Source organism: Mustela nivalis (assembly GCF_964662115.1).
Source record: "Mustela nivalis genome assembly, chromosome: 18".
Classification (NCBI taxonomy): domain Eukaryota; kingdom Metazoa; phylum Chordata; class Mammalia; order Carnivora; family Mustelidae; genus Mustela; species Mustela nivalis.
Window position 1 is genome coordinate 17,144,591 of NC_139037.1, and position 21,382 is coordinate 17,165,972.

General features: G+C 45.0%; 1 protein-coding gene across 4 annotated transcripts in view; it reads right to left on the bottom strand.

Moving 5' to 3' along the window:
- Positions 1–21,382, bottom strand: part of PRMT7 (protein arginine methyltransferase 7) — a 48,955-nt gene that overhangs the window by 17,865 nt on the left and 9,708 nt on the right. For all 4 annotated transcript variants that reach the window (XM_082711693.1, XM_082711695.1, XM_082711694.1 and 1 more), the window contains exons 4-7: positions 15,710–15,859; positions 10,038–10,146; positions 3,607–3,719; positions 209–450 (exon numbers count right to left, since the gene is read on the bottom strand). In XM_082711693.1, the coding sequence (XP_082567819.1) occupies positions 209–450; positions 3,607–3,719; positions 10,038–10,146; positions 15,710–15,859 (614 nt within the window). The remainder of the gene's footprint in view (positions 1–208; positions 451–3,606; positions 3,720–10,037; positions 10,147–15,709; positions 15,860–21,382) is intronic.

Genomic DNA, 21,382 nt, shown 5'->3' on the forward strand with positions numbered 1-21,382 from the left:
GCAGGAACTTAAGCATATTTAAAGCTCACATCCTCCATTTTTAAGCTTTTACAGTGACATAGCCAGCAATGAGACTTGTTTGCAACAGACTCCTGCCTTCAGAAGGTGACCTCCGCTAGATTTCCTTCTCATTCATGAAAAACTTCTAAAGCCCCCAATTCCACCAAATTATCTCAAAGCACCACTGGCTGGTCCGGTTCCTTGGTACCTGAACATGGGCATCACATCACTGAGGGCAGTGAAGTCAGTGGGCGACACCTGGTTCAGCTGAATGTCATAGACAGACGGGGCACCGGGGCACCTCTCCAGTTCCAAGGGGGGGATGATGACCTGCTCTCCGTGGCCAGTCTGAACGCGGACAGGAAAGAGCTTATTCCACGACCACATCCTCCTGGACTCCACCAGCTGTGCATAGACAGTCGCCCTATGAGGCACGGCTTCACAGTTTTCCTAAGTGTATGTTACAAAAACAAAAGAAGAGAACAATAAACCGGTAGATGTATTATAAAACAAACCCACAGCAATTCTCACTGATCAAGAGGCTTGTTCCTTAATATCAGGTCGGCTGAATAGCATCCAACGCCTTCCCACTCACTATGAGGATGGTGAACTGTTCTTAGCCTAATGTCCTTGGGGAAGCAAAAAAAAGGAACCAGATTTCAAAAAGAATACACATTATGCCTAAAATGATTTATGTCAGGTAAGTTCCCAACTACATGACACTCTCAAATACTTCAAAAATAATCCTTAATTGTCATCATGCTCATTAACTCCCACACCAACTCTGCACAAAGAGTCCAAGTCTGCTAAGCAGTGATGCTGGCACTGGGCTCTGAGTTCTCTTCAGCACAGCTCTCACCCAGACCCAGAACCCTTTTACCGCACAGCTCAATGGGTAAGTATCCACCCTCGGATGACCTGACCTCCTGGCCTCACCAGGCACCGCCAACCACTCCCCTCATTTGGTTTTGGCTGCAGTCGCTCACATGGTTTCCCTCCTACCTCTGTGCTCCACCTGACAGCCTCTATGCACCAGGCGGCAGGTGCCCAGCCATGAAGAGGACACTCACAGCCGCCGCTGCAGGGAAATGACAGGCACGGGGTTTGCCTGCCTCCATACAAGAGTCCTCTTCAGTCAGATGACCCTTTGCTGTGGGGGCTGTTCCGTGCATCATATGGTGTTCACGAACATCCCTGGCCTCTAGCCACAAGATGCCAACAACAGCCTCCTCTCAGTTGTGACACCAGAAACATCTCCACGCATGGCTCTGGATGAAAAACACTGTTCTCCCCCTCTGGCTGCTTCACAAGGCTGTGCTTCCCTACCCATCCTTCAAAGAGAACCCCCCACAGACCTAGTCTGGCCCATCTCTCTCGCTCCACACACTCTCCTGTGAGGGATGTCAGCCAGCCCGTTTCCATTTACCAAATACCGCACAGCCAAAAGCCTCTTGGTTCTCTCTTATTTATCTGACCCTCAGGTAGCTCAAACTCTGCCTAAACCAAACAAATCACGTTCACCTCTTCCCCTCCTGCCTGAGCCCGGTCCTCATCCCATCTTCCCATTCAATAAGGAGCACCACCATCCAATCCAGTCTCCCAAGCCCCAAATCCTGGCATCATCCTCAATGCCTCCACATCTAAGTAATTACCAAGTCCTTGACCACCTCCCTCCTCCCCAAGGCTACCTGCCCAGGCCCATTTCTCTGGTTTCAGCCGAGGCCCACCTCAGCCCCAGAGCCTAAATGACTCCAACCACCTTCTAACCAGTTTTCCCACCCCTGATCTAGCATCCCAAATGCTCTCCATGTGCCTGCCTACCTGACCCTGGTATCAACCCCTGCTTACAACCCTCCTGTGGCACCACACTGCACAGTGGCCCATCTCAGTCTAGTCCTGCCCAGCCCTCCATCCTCAGCTCTAAGCCCACCTCCCACACTACCCATAACGCCAACAACTCCCACCGCACCAGCTCACCTTCCCATCTTTGTGCATGCTGACCTCCTCCACTAAGAACGCCCCCGTATGACCTACCAACACTTGATTACTCTTCAAGACTGACTCTGCTGGAGCTTTATTTTCCTTGATGCTTCCCATCTTCCCCTACCACAGCGGGTAGGATCTCACCCCACTGACCACCACTGGAGCGTACCCTCCAACTGTACTGTGACAGCCTGCTCACCAACCTGCCTGCCTGGGAGCACACCTTCATATCCCTGGCTGGCAAAATGAAGGCACCCAATAAATTTACCTCCTAGATCCATCACTGGGTCACTCACCACTGCATGGATTATCTGTCAGACATACAGCATCCTGGCTGCATGACCTCCAACAGGGCAGGAAAAGGGGCAGGCAATGGAAGCCTTTTTGAAAAGCTGTAACTCTTTCCAGCTCAGACATAAGGTGGGCAGATGAGGGCAGTGATTAGAACAGACAATGGACACCTGGCTATGCAGACCAGCTGAGAAAGGAAAGTGCAGACAGCTGCCTGCACACCTTCTTAATTATTAGATGAATTTGAGGGAGGCCAATTGGGCAACACTAGTGTAATTTTAAATATCCTTGTGTTCTCTGTTCTAGGGATTCATCTAGTTCACAGCTTTAATGTGGAGAATTAGAAATAATTACTACCAAAGTTACGAGAAAAACATCTTCCATCTTGGAGAAAAGGAGACATCTCACAATGTGATCACCATCACACACTGACTGGGTAAATAATGTGGCCTGTGGCCCCAAGTGACCTGGAAGGAGCCACATTCTTCACTCTGGCCACACCAAGAACCCCCACACAGGGACCCAGATGGAGGCAGCTGCAGGCTCGCCCAGATGGTGCCCCCAATACAGGTGGCAGCAAAAGTGGCAAACACTCACACCTTCCCAGCTGGCCTTTGCCTCTGGAGACATTTATGTCCATAAAAAAGGAAGACCAATGTCTCCGATAACACTGTCAGCATGCCTCTCCCTTCTCCAAAAAACTGCCAAAGATTATCACTACCTAAATTCTTTTGCCTAGAATGGAGAGAGGGCTTGGCATTCAAGGCCTTCCGCCCTCTCTTTGACTTTCCACCATCAGCTCACAAGCCTGCCTGAGGGGTCTTCCCACTGACGCAGAGAACAGGTCTGATACCTCTCCCTCTCCTCAGGGCCTTTCCATGTTTCACCTTCTCTCTATATACCCGTATCTCCTCATCCTGGCCCTCATCTGCCAGTCTTAAAACAAATGTTACTGGTGCTTCTGTTGGCCTTTCCACCTGGCCCAACCAGTCTATACCATCCCCGACCAGTGTGGGTCTTAGAAACAGGAAGAATGTTTTGTTTTTCTCCCAGGATACTAGAATGCCTTATACACAGGTGACAGTTAAAGAACCTTGGATGAATGAAGCTGAAGACAGTTTCTTGCCTTTCAGCTCTAGCCTACGAAGACTTGGTAAGAGACCCACAAGTCCTAATTAAGGAGAAGCAGAGTCTCCCAGGAATCTAGGGTATCCTAGGGGATATAGTGAAGTACAGAGGGCTCAGGCTGTGCAGAGTGTGGGGTACCAAGGAGACCTGTGCGAGCCAGCAGAGAGCACAGCAATGTAGCCGAGGGAGGCCCCAGGTCCCTACCTGCACAAGATGTCTGTGCGCATGCTCATAGGAGGGCAGCGCTCCTTCTCCGATCAATTCTGTGTCAAACAGCTCTGTGATCAGGATATTGGCACGGCATGGCATGTCACCATCTGAGAAACACAAGGAATCAGAGCCAGAAGCAAATGATCAATGAGAAAAAATACTGACAGCAAATACATGAAAGATAAAAGGTGAACAGATCATTACTCTGAAAGCACATCCATACATTCAATTTATCTAGAAGTGTCATGAAACTTTCTAATGGTTCACCAAAAAACCCATTTTGATAGACATACACACATCGAAATACTACCAATTGGTAAATCTTGGTTACGAGAATGCAGTGTTTGCTATACCACTCTTTTAATTTTTCTGTATGTTTAATATTGCATGGGACTCACAGAACTAGTAAGAAAACTATAAACACCCAAAAAGAAAACCAGGCAAAAATACAAATAGACAATTCATCACAGAAAAACTAATCAATCAAGTACGTGGAAAATGTTTCATTATTATTAGCAACTGGAGATACAAATTAACAATTAAACTATTAATATATTAGCAAAAATGATTTGAAAAGCAAAACTGAACATTGGCCCTTCAAGTATTTCTAGGCTTCATGGAGGGAGAGGAAACCAAAGCTAGAAAGGCTGCATAATTCCAGTGATACTTCAAGATCCAGGATTCCCCAGTTCCTTACACCAAAGCCCCCTAAATTAAGTTTCTTGCTACCAAACAACGAGCCCCCAAGTAATAGTTGTTTAGGATAGTAGGAGTAGGGGAGATCTTTTGGCTGACTCTATTTCCTGAACCTCTGTAATGTAATGTAATGTTACTTCTACAATTTTAATTTTTAATGAGCCAAGAGACAAAATTAACTTTGAAAGGGGCTATTCATCACAGAGAATTAGCTGTGAACACTCCTAAGGCTGCACGAATTCCAATCTGACAAAGCCCACTCATCTTTCCTACGGAGAAGATGAGTTTCAAGGACAATTTAAGGAAAGAGAAGCATTAAGGAGGCTCAAAGGAGGGTGCGGTACAGAGAGCCTGAACCTTTAGTCATGGAGACCCGAGCCTGGATCCCACCTTCTGGCCCGGAACCCTCAGTGCTGTCAGTCACCTCATCTGTACAAGGGTAATGAGACCTGCTCCAAGTGGTGGTGGTTAGGACAGCAAAGGTAAGAGCTGACTGTTGGGTCCCCTCAAAATTGGATACCCCAATAATGGGTCCGTGATTAAAGGAGCGAGACTGATACAAGTCAAAGGTCAAGCAAAGCTTTATTTCCTGCCAAGCATCAGGAATCACACTGACAAACTGACCAGTTAGGGCCGCCCCTACAGAGAAGATGACCCCTCCCTGCTTTCCAGACTAACTTTTATAGAGCAAAGGCCATGTGGTTGGGCCTGGCCACACACAGGTGGCCAATGAGACTGTAACACACACAGGAAACTCCACAGTGACGCTAGGCGACCAACTGAATTACAATTTACCCTAGTAGACATTTGATTTAGCCTATCACACCTTGGTTAGGATTGGTGCCAAAAGGCTCCCAAAGGGCAGAGGCCCACACTCCTGGGTAGCTAGGAGACAGTATGCACCTCCACTAGATTGAATACCTCCACCTGGCCTGACCCACCCTTGTATTTGGACTATGTTACCTGGGACTGGTTTCCTGGACTTGCTTTTAAATAAGTTCCCCTGGTGGGAAGGTGGGGGGCAAGGTCAATTTAAGTTTTACAACAAAATGGCAGTTCAACGGGGGTGGGGCTGCTCTGGCTGAATTGAATTGGCCCTTCAGCTGCCCACTTTCTACAAAGCAGCCCTGTGCTCCCAGTCATGAAAGCTGACAAGAGACACTTGTCTGCCTACCCTCTCTGCTATCACGCCGAACTCAAACATAAATACACTGTCCCAAACTGCACCCCACACCTACATGTCTGCTTCTCCCTCTCATGCCTCTGCCTCAGTGGCTAGCACCACCAGTCACACGGTCCTGAAACCTGGCCATCATTCACCAGCTCCAGGAGAGCGGCAGCCCTGTCTGCTCTGCTGGTCATTTTACCCCAAGCGATGCCTAGAACTACGCCCAGCACCCAGAACAGGCAGCAAACCTTAGCTGACTCCGTGATTCCTCCCTCTCTGTCACCAAGCCCTGCCAATTCTACCTCCCGAATAATTTTTAAGCCAATTAAGTAACTCAAAATGATGTATTGTCCAATTTGCTTCAAATAAACAAAGCTTTATGGTCCACCGAATCTTCACAAACACTCTTGAGAGCCTGGTAGCTAGCATGCTGAGTGCTAATGTAGGACCTACGGGTGGCGGGGGGGGGGGGGGCTGAGGAGGGCAGGGAGCTCCAGGAGGATGGGGAGCCCGAGAAGGGTGGGTACCCCACCGCCTTCTAAGTCTCTGCCACATGACCAGATGGCACAAATGCTTAAGCCTCTGCCTTTGGCTCAAGTCATGATCTCAGGGTCCTGGGATGGACCCCCTCGGCAGGGAGTCTGCTCCCCACCCACCCTTCCACTCCCCTGCCTACTTGTGATCTCTGTCAAACAAAAAAATAAAAACCATAAAAGGAAAAAAAAAAAAAGAGGAAACAGTTTGTTCTGCAAGAAGAGAAACAAAGTGACCCCTACCACTGCTCTGGCTTTCTGCCAGTAGGTGCTCTCCGGACTGCTACTCTCCGGACTGCTATGGGAAGCAGGAAGTCTGGCAGAATGTGGCAGTCTTGCTGAGGTAAGGAGACAGCAAGTGGAGTTAAGGGCGCAGGTAGCTGGGACTCACAGGGGAGGGAACCAGAGAGGATGTTACATAGAAAAGGGGCTTCAGGGGGCGCCTGGGCATTGAATGTCTCCCTTTGGCTCAGGTCATGATCCCAGGGCCCTGGGATCGAGCCCCACATCCGGCTCTCTGCTCTACGAGGAGCCTGCTTCTCCCTCCTCCACTCCCTCGCTTACGTTCCCTCTCTTGCTATTTCTGTCAAATAAAGGAGTAAAATCTAAGAAAAAGAAAAAAAAAAAAAAGAAAAAAGGCTTCGGGAATCTGACCAGGGCTCCCTTGAAGCCTCTTGCTAAATATACTCACACACACAGAAGACAAGACTGTAGAAAGCCAGGTAAACGATGACCATACCATCTAGGTAGAAAATGAACAATTTCCAGAGCTCACAGAGGGCTGGGAACCATTCTAGTTCCTATCAGCCAGCAACCCAGAGAGACTCTATGAAAGCCATGTTGGTACTAGTAAGACCAACATCGTCTTGGAACAGTGGTTTTCAATGGAGGGTGATTTTGCCCCCACCCCCAGGCCATTTAGCAATGTCTGGAGACCTTTTTGGTTGGCTCAAATGACCGGGGCCTGGGTTGGGGGGAGGAGGGTGTGGTGAAGGGCACTAGGTAGTACTGGCTTCTACTGGTAAGAAGCCAGGGATAAACATCCTGCAGTACGCAGACAGTTCCCCCCAGCAAGGAAAGATCAGGCCCAAAATGTCAAGAATGTCACCGCTAAGAAAACCTGAGAGGGGCACATGGCTCAGTATACGGAGCCTGCGACTCCTTTTTTTTTTTTTTTTTAAAGATTTTATTCATTTGACAGACAGAGATCACAAGCAGGCAGAGAGAGGAAGCCGGCTTGCTGCTGTGCAGAGAGTTTGATGTAGGTAGGGCTTGATCCCAGGACCCTGGGATCATGACCTGAACTGAAGGCAGAGGCTTAACCCACTGAGCCACTCAGGCACCCAGAGCCTGCGACTCTTGATCCTGGGGTTGTCAGTTCTAGCCCCATGTTGGCTGTAAAGAATAAAATAAAAATCTTTAAGAATAAAATATTTTTAAAAAAGAAAAGAAACCCTGACTTAAAGCTAGTCTTTTTTTTTTTTGGAGAGTGGGGACAGAGGTGTAGTGGGAAAGAGGGAGAGCGAGAGAATCTGTAGTAGGCTCCACACCCAGCACAGAGCCTGACTCGGGGTACCTCAACTTAAAGCCATTCTAACCCCACTTCAACAAAGCTTAGAAACAAGCCCTGAATGGGACACCTGGGTGGCTCAGTCAGTTAACCCACCTGATTTTGGCTCAGGTCATGATGATAGGGTCATGAGATCAAGCCCCATGTCAGGATCCATGCTGGGTATGAAGCCTGCTTGTGATTTTCTTTCTCTTCCTCTGCCCCATCTCCCTCTCACTCGTAAAACAAATTAAAACAAACAAAAAAACTACAAGCCCTGAAATGATCAAACTGATCTGTCAGTACCCCAACTGCAAGGCAGACAAAGCTTTTATTTTTTATTTATTTATTTATTTTTAAAGATTTTATTTATTTATCAGAGAGAGGGGGGGAGAGAGCGAGCACAGGCAGACAGAATGGCAGGCAGAATGGCAGGCAGAGGCAGAGGGAGAAGCAGGCTCCCTGCCGAGCAAGGAGCCGGATGTGGGACTCAATCCCAGGACGCTGGGATCATGACCTGAGCCGAAGGCAGCTGCTTAACCAACTGAGCTACCCAGGCGTCCCCAGACAAAGCTTTTAAAGGAAGGCAATAAACTCTGATACTCAGCAATGCAAAACTGCCAACATACATAGCATCTGAATACAAATCACTAGACATGTGAAGAAGAAAAGTGTAATCCAGAACCAGGATAAGAATTAGTCCTAAGAACAAACACAGAAAACACAGAAGAGTGGAAGCAGAAGATAAAAAATACTGAAGAAGCTAATACAGATAACAGTAACTATTTAAAATAACACACAGGGATGCCTGGGTGGTTTAGTGGGTTAAGTGTCTGCTGTCAGCTCAGGTCATGATCCTGGGGTTCTGGGATAAAGCCCCACACTGGACTCCCTGCTCAGCGAGGAGACTGCTTCCCCCTCTCCCTCTGCTGCTGCTCCCCTGCTGCTTGTGCTCTCTCACTCTCTCTCAAATTAATAAATAAAATCTAAAAAAAAACCCCACAAAAACATGTAAGAACAATGGGAATTATAAAAAAGAATCAAAGGAAACATTCAGAGATGAGAAATACAGTATCAGAAATAAAAAGTTCACTAGACATACATACCTTGCAGAGTAGACACCACAAAAGAGAAGATCATTAAATCTAAAGACCTAACCAGGAAACTACCCATGTATATCAGGTGAACGAAGGCGTCCACATGAGTGCTACTCAGCAACAAAAAGAATGAACTCCTGATCCACAGAATGTGAATGAAACCCAAAGGCATCATGCTACAGAAAAGAAAGCAGGAACAAAAGAGTACACATGGATAATTTCACTTACTCAAAATTCTAGAAAAGGGAGCTCTAACCCGTATTGAAGAAAGCACATCAGTGGGCACCTAGGGTCAGTAATATGGAGGCGACTGGCTGCAAAGCATCACAAGGACTCTCTATATGCATGATAAAGACATTCTACTGTCCTGATTGCAAAAGAGATTACAAATGTGTTTACATGTGTCCAAATTCATCACACTATATACAAGATGGATGCACTCACTTTATGAAAATTTGCCTCCATAACAAGGATTAAAAAAACAGGATAACATGTATGTTTCAAAAATAAAGGGGCTGGGGTGCCTGGGTGGCTCAGTGGGTTGGGCCTCTGCCTTCAGCTCAGATCATGATCTCAGGGTCCTGGGATCAAGCCCCGCATCAGGCTCTCTGCTCAGTGGGGAGCCTGCTTCCCTCTCTCTCTGCCTGCCTCTCTGCCTACCTGTCCATCTGTCAAATAAATGAATAAAATCTTTAAAAAATAAAATAAATAAAAAAATAAAATAAATGGGCTACTAATCCATTCTTTTGTGCATGTTTCAGGTTCTCCGTTAAAACCTTTTTTTAATTAAATGGAACAGATATGTTGACCTTATACAGAGGCCTCCTTCTCAATTACTGTGTTTTAAAAAACTGCAGGGATATCCAGACCCTCACCCAAGAAGCTTCTTTTTCAAAGCTTTCCACCATGCTCCCCAGGAATCAGCAGCACATAAAATTTGAGAAGTCTGATTCAAATGCCTAGCCTATAAAAATGACTCTGAGAGCCTGGGGAGACTGTGCTACGCAGGCAAATCGCACACTTCATACACTGAAGCAGAAAGCAAACCTCTATGCCATCGGCACAAAGCAAACCTCTCTGCCATCTACTTAGTTTCACTTCTGTATGAGGAAACTCAAAATACAGAGGGCTGAGTCACATAAGAATTCCAACTTGCTTAAAGCAAAAGGAAGTTTCATTTATATCACCACAGTTGGCATGTGATGAGTTCTGGTTTACTCACTGCTGATTTAACTAGCAGAAAAGCAAAGTACTTACCTTCAGACCACATGGGGAGACCCCATTTCTCCTGTGATTACCTAAATACACTTATTCCAGGTAACCAGAATAAACCTTTTCTCTCCTTCGAGTAAAACTTTCAAAACAATATGTATTAATCTTACCTGGCCCTATGGTCACCTCAGTGGAATGCTTGTTGATAATCTTAATTTTATCACTAAAGCCATTTTTCTCTACAATCTTCACAGCAGCATCAGCCATAGGCTTGAAAACCTAGAAATGAGAACCAAAACCCAAGGAGAAATGAGCAATAAATTGAGCAGTAACATTCGAACATCTAAGATCAGTAAGCTATGCCATGATGCAGGTTCTAAGATTTGAAGAGGTCTCCCTCACAGTATTTCCTCTTGAATATATAATATGTACCTCTGTTACCATATGACACAGGCAAAATATTCCTTTGCCCTGATTTAATCTAAATAAAAGAGACCTCATCTTTGGAACTTAAATACTTTATTCTCCAAATGTGTGTCATGAAAATGAATACAAAGGGAAGACATTCGGCTGGGTTTAACTTGCACGAGTTAAACCTTACCAATCAGGCACATGGCAGAGGCAGGGCCTCCTAAGGAGGTTGCACTACCTAGCAGAGACGGCAGGTGTCAGTGCCGAGCTAGGGGGAAAGGCAGAAAGGGAGACTTGGCCTCACAAAACCAGGACCTGGAGCCAGAGGCAGGACATGTGCTGTTCTCTCCAGAGGAAAGTGAGACTGTTACCGTCTTAGTCATTAAGTGTGAACATGCACCAGTTCAAAACTGTACCAAAGCTCCAGTGAGGCAGAACACAGCCTATATTTTACAGTATTCGAGGCCCTCTGTAATATGAACCACCTTACTTCCCTGATCCTTACTCTCCTCCCACTCTACCCCACCCATGTCTGATACTCTAGCCACACTGATCTCATTGTGTACTATGTACTAGGCAAGCCTGAGCCTTCTCGGCCCTACCCCACCTGCCAAAGCAAACCCAACTTTCCAGAGCAGCACGTATCTCCTCTTTTCCAGGAGTCTTCCTTAACCTTTCACATGTCCCTAAACACAAGCCCCTCCAACTCTTACTTTCTAGCCTGCCCAGTTTTGACTGCAAAGATCCAACCACAATAGTGCATAAAACACAGATGTGTGGGGGACCTGGGTGGCTCAGTGGGTTAACGCCTCTGCCTTCGGCTTAGGTCATGATCTCAGGGTCCTGGGATCGAGCCCCATATCGGGCTCTCTGCTCACCGGGGAGCCTGCTTCCCCCCTCTCTCTCTGCCTGCCTCTCTGCCTACTTGTGACCTCTGTCTGTAAATAAACAAATAAAATTAAAAAAAAAAATCATACAGATGTGTATGTGGCCACACCCACCAGAGGTAGAAATAGAAAATGATAAAGTAACTGGTCACAACGACAAGATTTCCATTTTTTCTAAGTACTTTTCTATATTTTCTACCATGAACACATAATTCTTTTATTATAATCAAGCAGGAAATGCTATATCCTTCCATAAAGAATACATATGTGCTTAGCCAGGAAAAGAAATCTTCACAATCTGTTCCAAATTATTTCTAGGATCTGGCTTGATGTTTTTAGATGTAGTCTGAGGGCCTCGTGCCCTCAGTTCTCACTCATCACTTTGCCTCTACCCCAAAGTACCACAAGTTCACCCCTCACCCCTCCTGCCTCTTGATGTTATCATTCATCTCCTCCGCTGACCCTTCCGGCTCTGACATTCATAGTATCCTCCTGAGCCATCAAGAGCTCAAGATCTCACCCAGAACAATTCTTTCTGAAATGGCCCCTGAAGTCTTCCCAACATCATTTGGCCCTTCATATAGTTTGGGGGACCAACCTTCTTCCAAGCAGTGTACATGTCCGGTCAATGGGGTAAGTTAAATTGGACTTAACTTTATTCTGGCCAATGATACCCAAGGAGAGGTTTGCTAGAGATTTCAGGGAAAGCTCTTCTTATTCTTTAAAAAAAAAAAAAAAAAAAAAAAAAGTGAGGAAAGCAGGACCAGGCTTCATTTTTGAAGACTTTGCCACAGAAATCACTGCAACTAATACACCTTCCCAAAATATGCCTCACTTTTCAAATGTATTAAAAGAGAAATTTATAGTCATTGCCTATGATTTCTCGTATTCCATCCACTTCTCAACTCTACTCCCCTGAAAATACCACCTAAAGGAGGTCATTTCTTAGCTAACAACTCAACAGCCTCTCTCAGTCGTCATCCTGCTTAACTTCTATACCCGTGCTGTCTCATACAGGGACCACAAGCATTTAAATAGAAGTTGATTAAAACTGCATGAAATTTTAAAATTCAGCTCCCTAGTCATACAAGTCACACTGCAAGTACTGAGCAGCCCTATGTGGCTAGGGACCACTACACTGGTCAGCACAGCGATGGAAGATATTCGGCCTCTCAGAAAATTCTTCGGGGCAATGGTGCTTTTTAACATCTGCACCTGCTGACCACTCCTTCTTTCCCACGATTCTCATGCACTCTGCCCCCTCTTGGCTTCCACCTCTGCCCTCTAGGGTCTCTTTGTGTCTATCGGAAATTGACTTTACTGGTCACACTTCTTCCCTCAGAGGCAGGTTTGCTCTTTTCCTTCTATTCTCTCTCTCCTGAACAACCCTACACCGCCAGCTTCACCTGTCATATCTTTAGCAAACAAGTTGCAAATCCACTTGTACCAGCCCCTCTCTAAAGGGTCAGACAGGGAAGCCTCGGTGGCTCAGTCGTTAAGCATCTGCCTTAACCTCAAGTCATGATCCCAGGGTCCTGGGATCAAGCCCTGCATCAGGCTGCCTGCTCAGCAGGAAGCCTGCTTCTCCCTCTCCCACTCCCCCTGCCTGTTTTACCTTTCTCGCTGTGTCTCTTCAAATAAATAAATAAAATCTTTAAAGAAAAATAAAATGGGGTCAAACGTCCAGCTCTAGGGACCAGCAGGTTCTCAGTCACTGTTTTGGACCTGTCTTTCCTGCTGGCGTGCAGCTCATGTTGAGCTGAAAACCACAGGGTAGTCCCGAGAGAATGACCATAGGTTCAAAAGTGGTCACTAGAGTAAGAGCTGGGAGGCCACCATAAGATTTCAAGAGCCAAACAGAAGAGATCTGAGAGTCACAAATCAGAGAAGCATGAGAGAAATTAAGAAATCCGGGTAACTGAGATGGGAATATATGAAAAACCCAAAAGCACAATCCTCCCAATTCTGTCAAAAAAACATGTTCTCACCCTCTATCTTTAATTAGCAATTGACACATATACTGGCTCCTGACCTGGGACTTGCCTCTCTCCTACTTAGTATATCCAACATGAAATGCATTATTTTTCCCACAAAGCAAGTTACCTTCCTCTGAACTCTTCTTACCAATCAGTGGCATCACTGCCCCCCAGATACCGACGCTAGAAATCTCACACACTCTCCCATTATAGCTACCACTGTGGAGTGAGCACCATAAATAGGAACCAAAAAATCAAGTCTCCAGGTCTAGCTCTCCTATTTATTAACTGTGACATTAAGTCTTTAACCTCTCTGGATCTTAGTTTCTTCATGTGTAAAAGATAATAAAATCTAGTTAAGGGTAACTAAGGCAACCATCCTAAAACACAGATTTCTTTTTATTGAATTCAAAAATTTTCATGATATTCAAAAAGGCCAGGAAGTGACTCTTACTGTTTTTACAAAGTCCTCAAACAAGCGCACAGAGTCATACACACACACCACTCTCAGGACTTCCATTAAACCTGAAACCCACGATTCTTACTTCAGGTTAAGAACTAACTCAGGGGACGCCTGGGTGGCTCAGTTGGTTAAGCCGCTGCCTTCAGCTCGGGTCATGATCCCAGCGTCCTGGGATCGAGTCCCACATCAGGCTCCTTGCTCCGCAGGGAGCCTGCTTCTCCCTCTGACTCTGCCTTCCACTCTGTCTGCCTGTGCTCGCTCTCGCTCGCTCTCTCTCTGACAAATAAATAAATAAAATCTTTAAAAAAAAAAAAAAAGAACTAACTCAGGATATAGGAGTTTAAAGTCTTTACTATAGCACTCAGGTCCTCCATAGTCTGGCTGCAATCTACCTTTCTCGATTTCTACCATGACACTGTTTGCCATAACTCTAAATGACACAACATGGTACTCCCTCAGCCTAAGATGCCACCTTTCTAGACCTTAAGCATGAGAGCCATACTGAAGGGATCGTGGATGGGGAGCTAGAAAGAGTCTCAGTAGAATACCCCAGGTATTCAGACTTTATACGAGAATATGAAACACTTCTCGTTTTTCTTGATTTTCATTTTCTTTTTAAGATTTTATTTATTTAGGGATGCCTGGATGGCTCAGATGGTTATTAAGCGTGTGCCTTCGGCTCAGGTCATGCTTCCATGGTCCTGGGACTGGGCCCCGCATGGGGCTCCCTGTCTGCTTGGGAAGCCTGCTTCTCCCTCTCCTTCTATTGCTTCCGCTGCTGTGCTCTTTCATTCTGTCAAATAAATAAATAAAATCTTAAAAAAAAAAAAAAGATTCTATTTGATAGAGAGAGAGTAGAAGCAGGGGAAGTAGGAGAGAGAGAAGCAGGCTCTCCATTGAGCAAGGAGCCAGGTGTGGGACTTGATCCCAGGACCCAGGGATCATGACCTCAGCCAAAGGCAAACAATTAACCAACTGAGCCACCCTGGTGCCCATTCTCTCTTGTTTAAGTCACTGTTATTTTAGGACTTTGTTATTTGCAATTCATTCCATTATCACAGAAATTTCATAGGAAGAAGTGTTTATTTATTTATTTATTTATTTTTAAAGATTTTATTTATTTATTTGACAGAGAGAGAGATTACAAGTAGGCAGAGAGGCAGGCAGAGAGAGAGGAGGAACTAGGCTCCCTGCTGAGCAGAGATCCCCAATGTGGGGCTCCATCCCAGGACCCTGAGATCATGACCTGAGCCCAAGGCAGAGGCTTAACTCACTGAGCCACCCAGGTGCCCCGGAGGAAGCGTTTAAATACATGTCACCCCTTACCAAAAGCTGGGAAGAAAATACACCAAAATTTTAACAATGGTTAACTGTAAGCTAACATGCTATTTTTACTCTACATTTACAATATTTCTTATATCGGAACGCATTACTGACATTATCAGAAAAACAATACGTGTTTAACTATATATTAAACACCCAATTCTTTTTTTTTTTTTTTTTTTGAAAATTTTATTTATTTGAGAGCGAGCAAGTGAGCAAGCACACAACACAAGCAGGGGGCCTAACAGCAGAGAGGGCAGGAGAAGCAGACTCCCTGCTGGCCAGGGAGCCCAATGCAGGGTTTGATCCCAGGACCCGGAGTTCATGACCCAAGCAAGCCAAAGGCACACACTTAACTGACTAAGCCATCCAGATGTCCCTAAACACCCAATTCTTGACAAACATGGTCAGATAGCTGGCTCTGTGGGGACACTTAAGCCTAGCAGGTCTCAACCTTGGTGCAGAGTCAAACTCCCAATGCCCAGGCCCCATCCAGAATTAAATTAAAACTGGAGGGAAGGAGGCAGTTAGGCATGAGTATTTTTTGAAGTTATTTAGTGATTCGGACACGCAGCCAAGGCAGAGATCAGCTATTTCGAAGGAGAAAATGAGCCCCTGGAGAAAGGAATTATGTCTGATTCATCTCCATATCCTCAGAACCTGGCCCTGTGCTTGGCACAGAGTGAACACTATATGAATGTGTGTGAACTAACGGACAAGCAAGGTGCATGAGGGACTTCCCACACAAGACGCAGGACACACAACTGAAGAGCGCGACTCACCTCAATGGCATAGCAGAAGTCAGCCCCTGCCGTGACGGCCATCATTGACAAGAGTCCTGTGCCAGTGCCAATGTCAAGAACCAAGGCCTTCTGTCCTCTGTCCTTCACCCTGCTCACAGCAGCCCGGATACCTTGGTAATATTTTATATTCTAAGAGAAAGGGAGAAAACAGCTGTCACTTCATACCAGTTATTATAAATACATGGAAAGGTACTATGTGAAGTCTGGGACTCATGGCTGGCAGCAACAGTGGAAGTCATGATCCCACGGCTTTCTGGCCTCTCAAGGAACGGCACTATGTAGCTGGGTCGGGCAGACCTTGCAAGACTCCAAGAGCATGGGGTCAACTCTTGCCCTTTATTTGGCGACTGTCCCTCCCCTCCACCCCCACCTCTTCCCTATACTCTGCTTCAGGGGGCTGGGCTCTGCCAATCACATTCTCCTTTTCCAGCTACTCTATATGGACTACAGGGAAACTAGAGGGCGACCGGAATGGGGAGAAAACTTATTCCTTCTCAAATGGCTGCTGCTTTCATCAGCATCCTCCGAGGAGTGGCATCTGGCTCCAGTGGCAGCTCCTCTCCGACCTCTCATCACCAGGCGCCTCTGCCCCTCAGGAGGCAGCAACGCTCCAGCAGGGGTTCCTCTCAGAGAGCTGAGCGCCAGTTCCATAGGGGCTCGCCTTCACGTTTCTGGGCTCAAGAATCCCACTTTTCTCTGCGTTTCCACCCCAGTCAACGGAGCTGCTTCCTGCAATTACTACCACGAGCGAACCTCCGTGCTCCCATTTGCTTCCCAGGGCTCCCACATCGGAGTTACCCCGTCCCCGTGCTGACAGAGTAACCCAGCTTTGGACTTCCTCACTGGACTCTAATTCACACAGGCTCCTAGCCTACAAAGTAACCCCGCCCCTCAAGGAAATCATCTCTTTTTGGTGAGGTATTTGGTAGCTTAAACAGATACATGTTCTACCTATCACAGTTTGGCTCAATAGGTAGCCTGAACCTTCTGTTAAAAATAACTAATAATGATGAGGAAAATACTTGCAAATCTTTTTTTTTTAATTTTTTAAAAAATATTTTATTTATTCATTTGACAGACAGAGATCACAAGTAGGCAGAGAGGCAGGCAGAGAGAGGGGGGGAAGCAGGCTCCCCGAGGAGCAGAGAGCCCGAGATCACAGGACCCTGAGACCATGACCTGAGCTGAAAGCAGAGGCTTAACCCACTGAGCCACCCAGGTGCCCCACTTCCAAGTCTTTTTAAATGCACTAATGAGCTGGCAAGTTAGTAAGAGGCCGAACACCTAGAAGTGGATTCCTCCCAACTGAGACTTAAGATGATTGATTGCCCGCCCAGGGAACACCTTGATCACAGCCTGCCAAGGCCCCAGAGCCAGGGGTCACAGCAGAGCTGAGCCCAGATTCCAAACCCACAGAAATAGTGAGATAATAACTCTCGTCAGCCACTAAATTTTGGGATAATTTGTTGTGCGACAGTACACAACTAAGAGAAGACTAGTATGAAAAGGACAGTATTCTCTGACCTAAGTGCAGTCAAATTAGAAATCTCAGTAACAAAAATATAAATAAAGAAAAAGAGATTTTTGAACACTGAGAAATTCTAAAATCACAGGTAAAACACTAAACCTAAAGAGAATTAGAAAATATCTAGAACTGAATTTTTAAAAATTATATATCAAAACTCACGCGATAACTAAAAGCAGTATTTGGAGAGAAATATATTAGAAAAGACAAAGGGTAAGGTAAGCATCCACCTCAAAAAATTAGAAAAGGACTGCAACATAACTGCCAAATAAGCAGATGAATAAAAATAATAAAACACAAAAATTAATGAACTAGGGAAAAAGACATTTTATAAGATTTTCAATAAAATTTATTTCAAAAATCTACTAAAACTGATGAACCTCTGGTAAGTCCAAAAAAAGGGGGAGGGGGAAGTAACCATAAACTGGGAATAAGGCAGGGAGTGGCAAGGTAGAATATGGTATAGGTATAGATGCTGCAGATATTAGAGAAACTAAAGATTATGAACAACTTTTAAAAATGAATTTTTAGGGGCACCTGGGTGGCTCAGTGGGTTAAAGCCTCTGTGTTCAGCTCAGGTCATGATCCCAGGGTCCTGGGATCGAGCCCCGAGTCAGGCTCTCTGCTCAGCAAGGAGCCTGCTTCTGCCTCTCTCTACCTACCTCTCTGCCTACTTGTCATCTCTGTCTGTCAAATAAATAAATAAAATCTTTTAAAAAATGAATTTTTAAAAAATCAGAGGGGCACCTGGGTGGCTCAGTGGGTTAAAGCTTCTGCCTTCGGCTCAGGTCATGATCCCAGGGTCCTGGGACTGAGCCCCACATCAGGCTCTCTGCTCAGCCGGGAGCCTGCTTCCCTTTCTCTCTCTGCCTGCCTCTCTGTCTGCTTGTGATCTCCGTCTGGCAAATAAAAAAATAATAATAATTAAAAAATTAAAAAAAAAATCCAGAGAACCAACGTACATTATGAAAAAAATAATAATAATAAAAATAAAAATCAGACAAAGTGGACTTCATACTAGAAATTTGATACACACAAGAGCAAGAAAAAAATGAAATAAGGTCTAGAAAGAAAATTGTTATTCACACATGAATGTCTGTGGAAAGCCAAATTACCTACAGATAATTACTATGAGGAAGATTACAGAATTTCAAATCAATAAATAAAATTCAACTGAGGGCCTCCTGGGTGGCTTAGTCTTCAACTGAAGCATCTGCCTTCAGCTCAAGTCATGATCCCAGAGTCCTGGGATCAAGCCCCACATCGGACGCCCTGCTTGGCGGGGAGCCTGCTTCTCCCTCTCCCACTCCCCCTGCTTGTGTTCCCTCTCTCGCTGTGTGTGTCTCTCTCTCTCTGTCAAATAAATAAATAAAATCTTTTTTAAAATAAATAAATAAAAAATCAACTGAAATTTTATGTATCAGCAACAGCCTTTAAAACCTTGGAAAAGGGAAGGATTTCTTAAACAAGAAACAAAAAGTACCAGCCAATAAAGGACATATAAAATAAATTTGTCATTAAATTTAAGTATTTCCGGGACGCCTGGGTGGCTCAGTTGGTCAAGCAGCTGCCTTCGGCTCAGGTCATGATCCCAGCGTCCTGGGATCGAGTCCCACATCGGGCTCTTTGCTCAGCAGGGAGCCTGCTTCTCCCTCTGACTCTGCCTGCCATTCTGTCTGCCTGTGCTCTCTCTTCCCCTCTCTCTCTCTGATAAATAAAATTTAAAAAAAAAAAAAGTTCTTATGTTGACCTACTTTAAAAAAAAAAAAAAATTAAGTATTTCCACTTACCAGATGAAAAAAACCACCCCACAAAGACACCTACTACACATGTAACGGACAAGTGATTAGCACCCAAAATATACAAAGAACTCCTATAAATTACCAAGTCACGAAAGAGGAAACATGAAAAGCCAAATGAACAAACAAAAAAACCTCAAAGTCAGTAGTAACCAGAGGAATGCAAATTAAAACTACACTGACAGACTCGTTCATACCTACCAGAGTGATAAGAATATAAAAACTGGTTAATACGAAATACTGGCAAGAATGTAAAACAACAAGAAATATCATTCATGAGCATGAGAATATAGAGTGGCATGACCGCTCTGGGAGAGAATCGATGCCACCTACTAAAGCTGAACAAACTCAACAGGCAGCAGCTCCAGTCCTAGGTGTACACAATCTAGAGAAAAGTGTGCATATACACTAAAGTACAGGTCCTGGAATTTCTAGCAGCACTACTTACAACAGCAAAAAGCTAGAAACAACCCCAGAGTCTACCAACAGAGGAGTATCTTTATACAACAGAATCTATAGCAGTGAAAATGAATAGAGCTACATGCAAAATGGATGAATCTCAAAAATAAAGATAAGCAGGGGCACTGGGTGGCTCAGATGGCTAAGCGTCTATCTTTGGCTCAGGTTAATGATCCTAGGGTCCTAGCATTGAGCCCTGCATCAGGTTCCCTGCCTGAAAGGGAGCTTGCTTCTTCCTCTCTCTCTACTGCTCCCCCTCCTTGTGTTCTTTCTGGCAAATAAATAAACATAATATTTAAAAAGAATTCTTACAAAAAATTTTTTAAATGGTAAGTGGGGTGCCTGGGTGGCTCAGTGGGTTAAGCCCCTGCCTTCAGCTCAGGTCACAATCTCGGGGTCCTGGGATCCAGTCCCACATGGGCTCTCTGCTCAGCAGGGAGTGTGCTTTCCCTTCTCTCTCTGCCTGCCTCTCTGCCTACTTGTGGTCTCTGTCAAATAAATAAATAAAATCTTAAAAAAAAAAAAAAATGGTGAGCAAAGGGACGCCTGGGTGGGCCTCTGCCTTTGGCTAAGGCCATGATCCTGGGATCCTGGGATCTAGCCCTGTATCAGGCTCTCTGCTCAGTGGAGAGTCCACTTTTCCCTCTCCCCCTGCCCCTCCCCTTAGCTTGTGCACTGACATACATACTCTGTCTCTCTCAAATAAATAAAATCTAAAGAAAAGAAAAGAAAAGAAACATACCTGTGTTCACAACCCTAGACTACACCAAAGAAGATATTCTGATGACAAGTAACCATATGAAAAGATGTTTGACATCATTACTCATTAGAAAAAATAGAAATTAAAACCCATTTAACATATGGACCCAGCAATTCCACATATACACATATACAGCCCAAAGAAACGACAATGTGTCCACACAAAGACCTGCATGTGAATGTTTACAAATAGGACTACTACTATTAGCCAAAACTGAAAACAATCCAAATATTCATCAACTGGTAAACGATAAACAAGATAGGGTAAATCTATATAACGGAGTATGACTTAGCAATAAAAAGGGATGAATACTAATATATACTCAACATGTATGAACCTCAAAAACATGATGAAGGAAAATAGACACATCAGACTATCTCTCATATCATTTCATTTATATGAAATTTCTAAGAAAGGCAAAGGCAAAACTGCAGTGACAGAAAGCAGATCAGTGGCTGCCTAGGGCTGAGAGCAGGCAACAGGAGTGACTGCAAAGAGGCAAGAGACAATTTTATGGGATAATGGAAGTGTTCTAAAATAATAACAAAATGTAAGGCACCAAGCAAAAGTACAGAAAAATTAGTTTACCTTGGCTCTGCCACTACTCAGAAAATTCTGACTCTCTTTCCTGATAAGAAGTTGGGGGTAGGGTCAGGTAGCAGAAGTTAAAGGGGTCAGGAACATTCCTCCAAGGGGTTTGGATTTGACAGCAATGAGAGGCCACCAAGCTAAACAGGGCTCTCAGGGTTTCAAGCAGAGGAGTAAAATAGATTGGCATTTCAGGAAGACCCCTCGGGCTGCTAGGTAGAGAAAGAAAAAAGAAAAAAATCTTTCCAGCCTGCCTGAATGGATGGCAATACCATTTGTCCAAATCCCCTGGAAGTTGAGGCAAAAAAGGTCCACTGTGCAGATGAAATAAAATCAGGCTCACAGACCCAAGAATCCATTAAGAAACCAAGACCATGAAGCTAGAGCAAGTTAGTCATAACCAGGAACGATGTTTGCTCCACATTCTGTAATTCCGCAATAGCTCAGCAAAGGCATGCAGATATTTGATGAAGATCAGGGAAGCACCTAGCCCGCTCTGGTGTAGCCTACAAACTTAATGA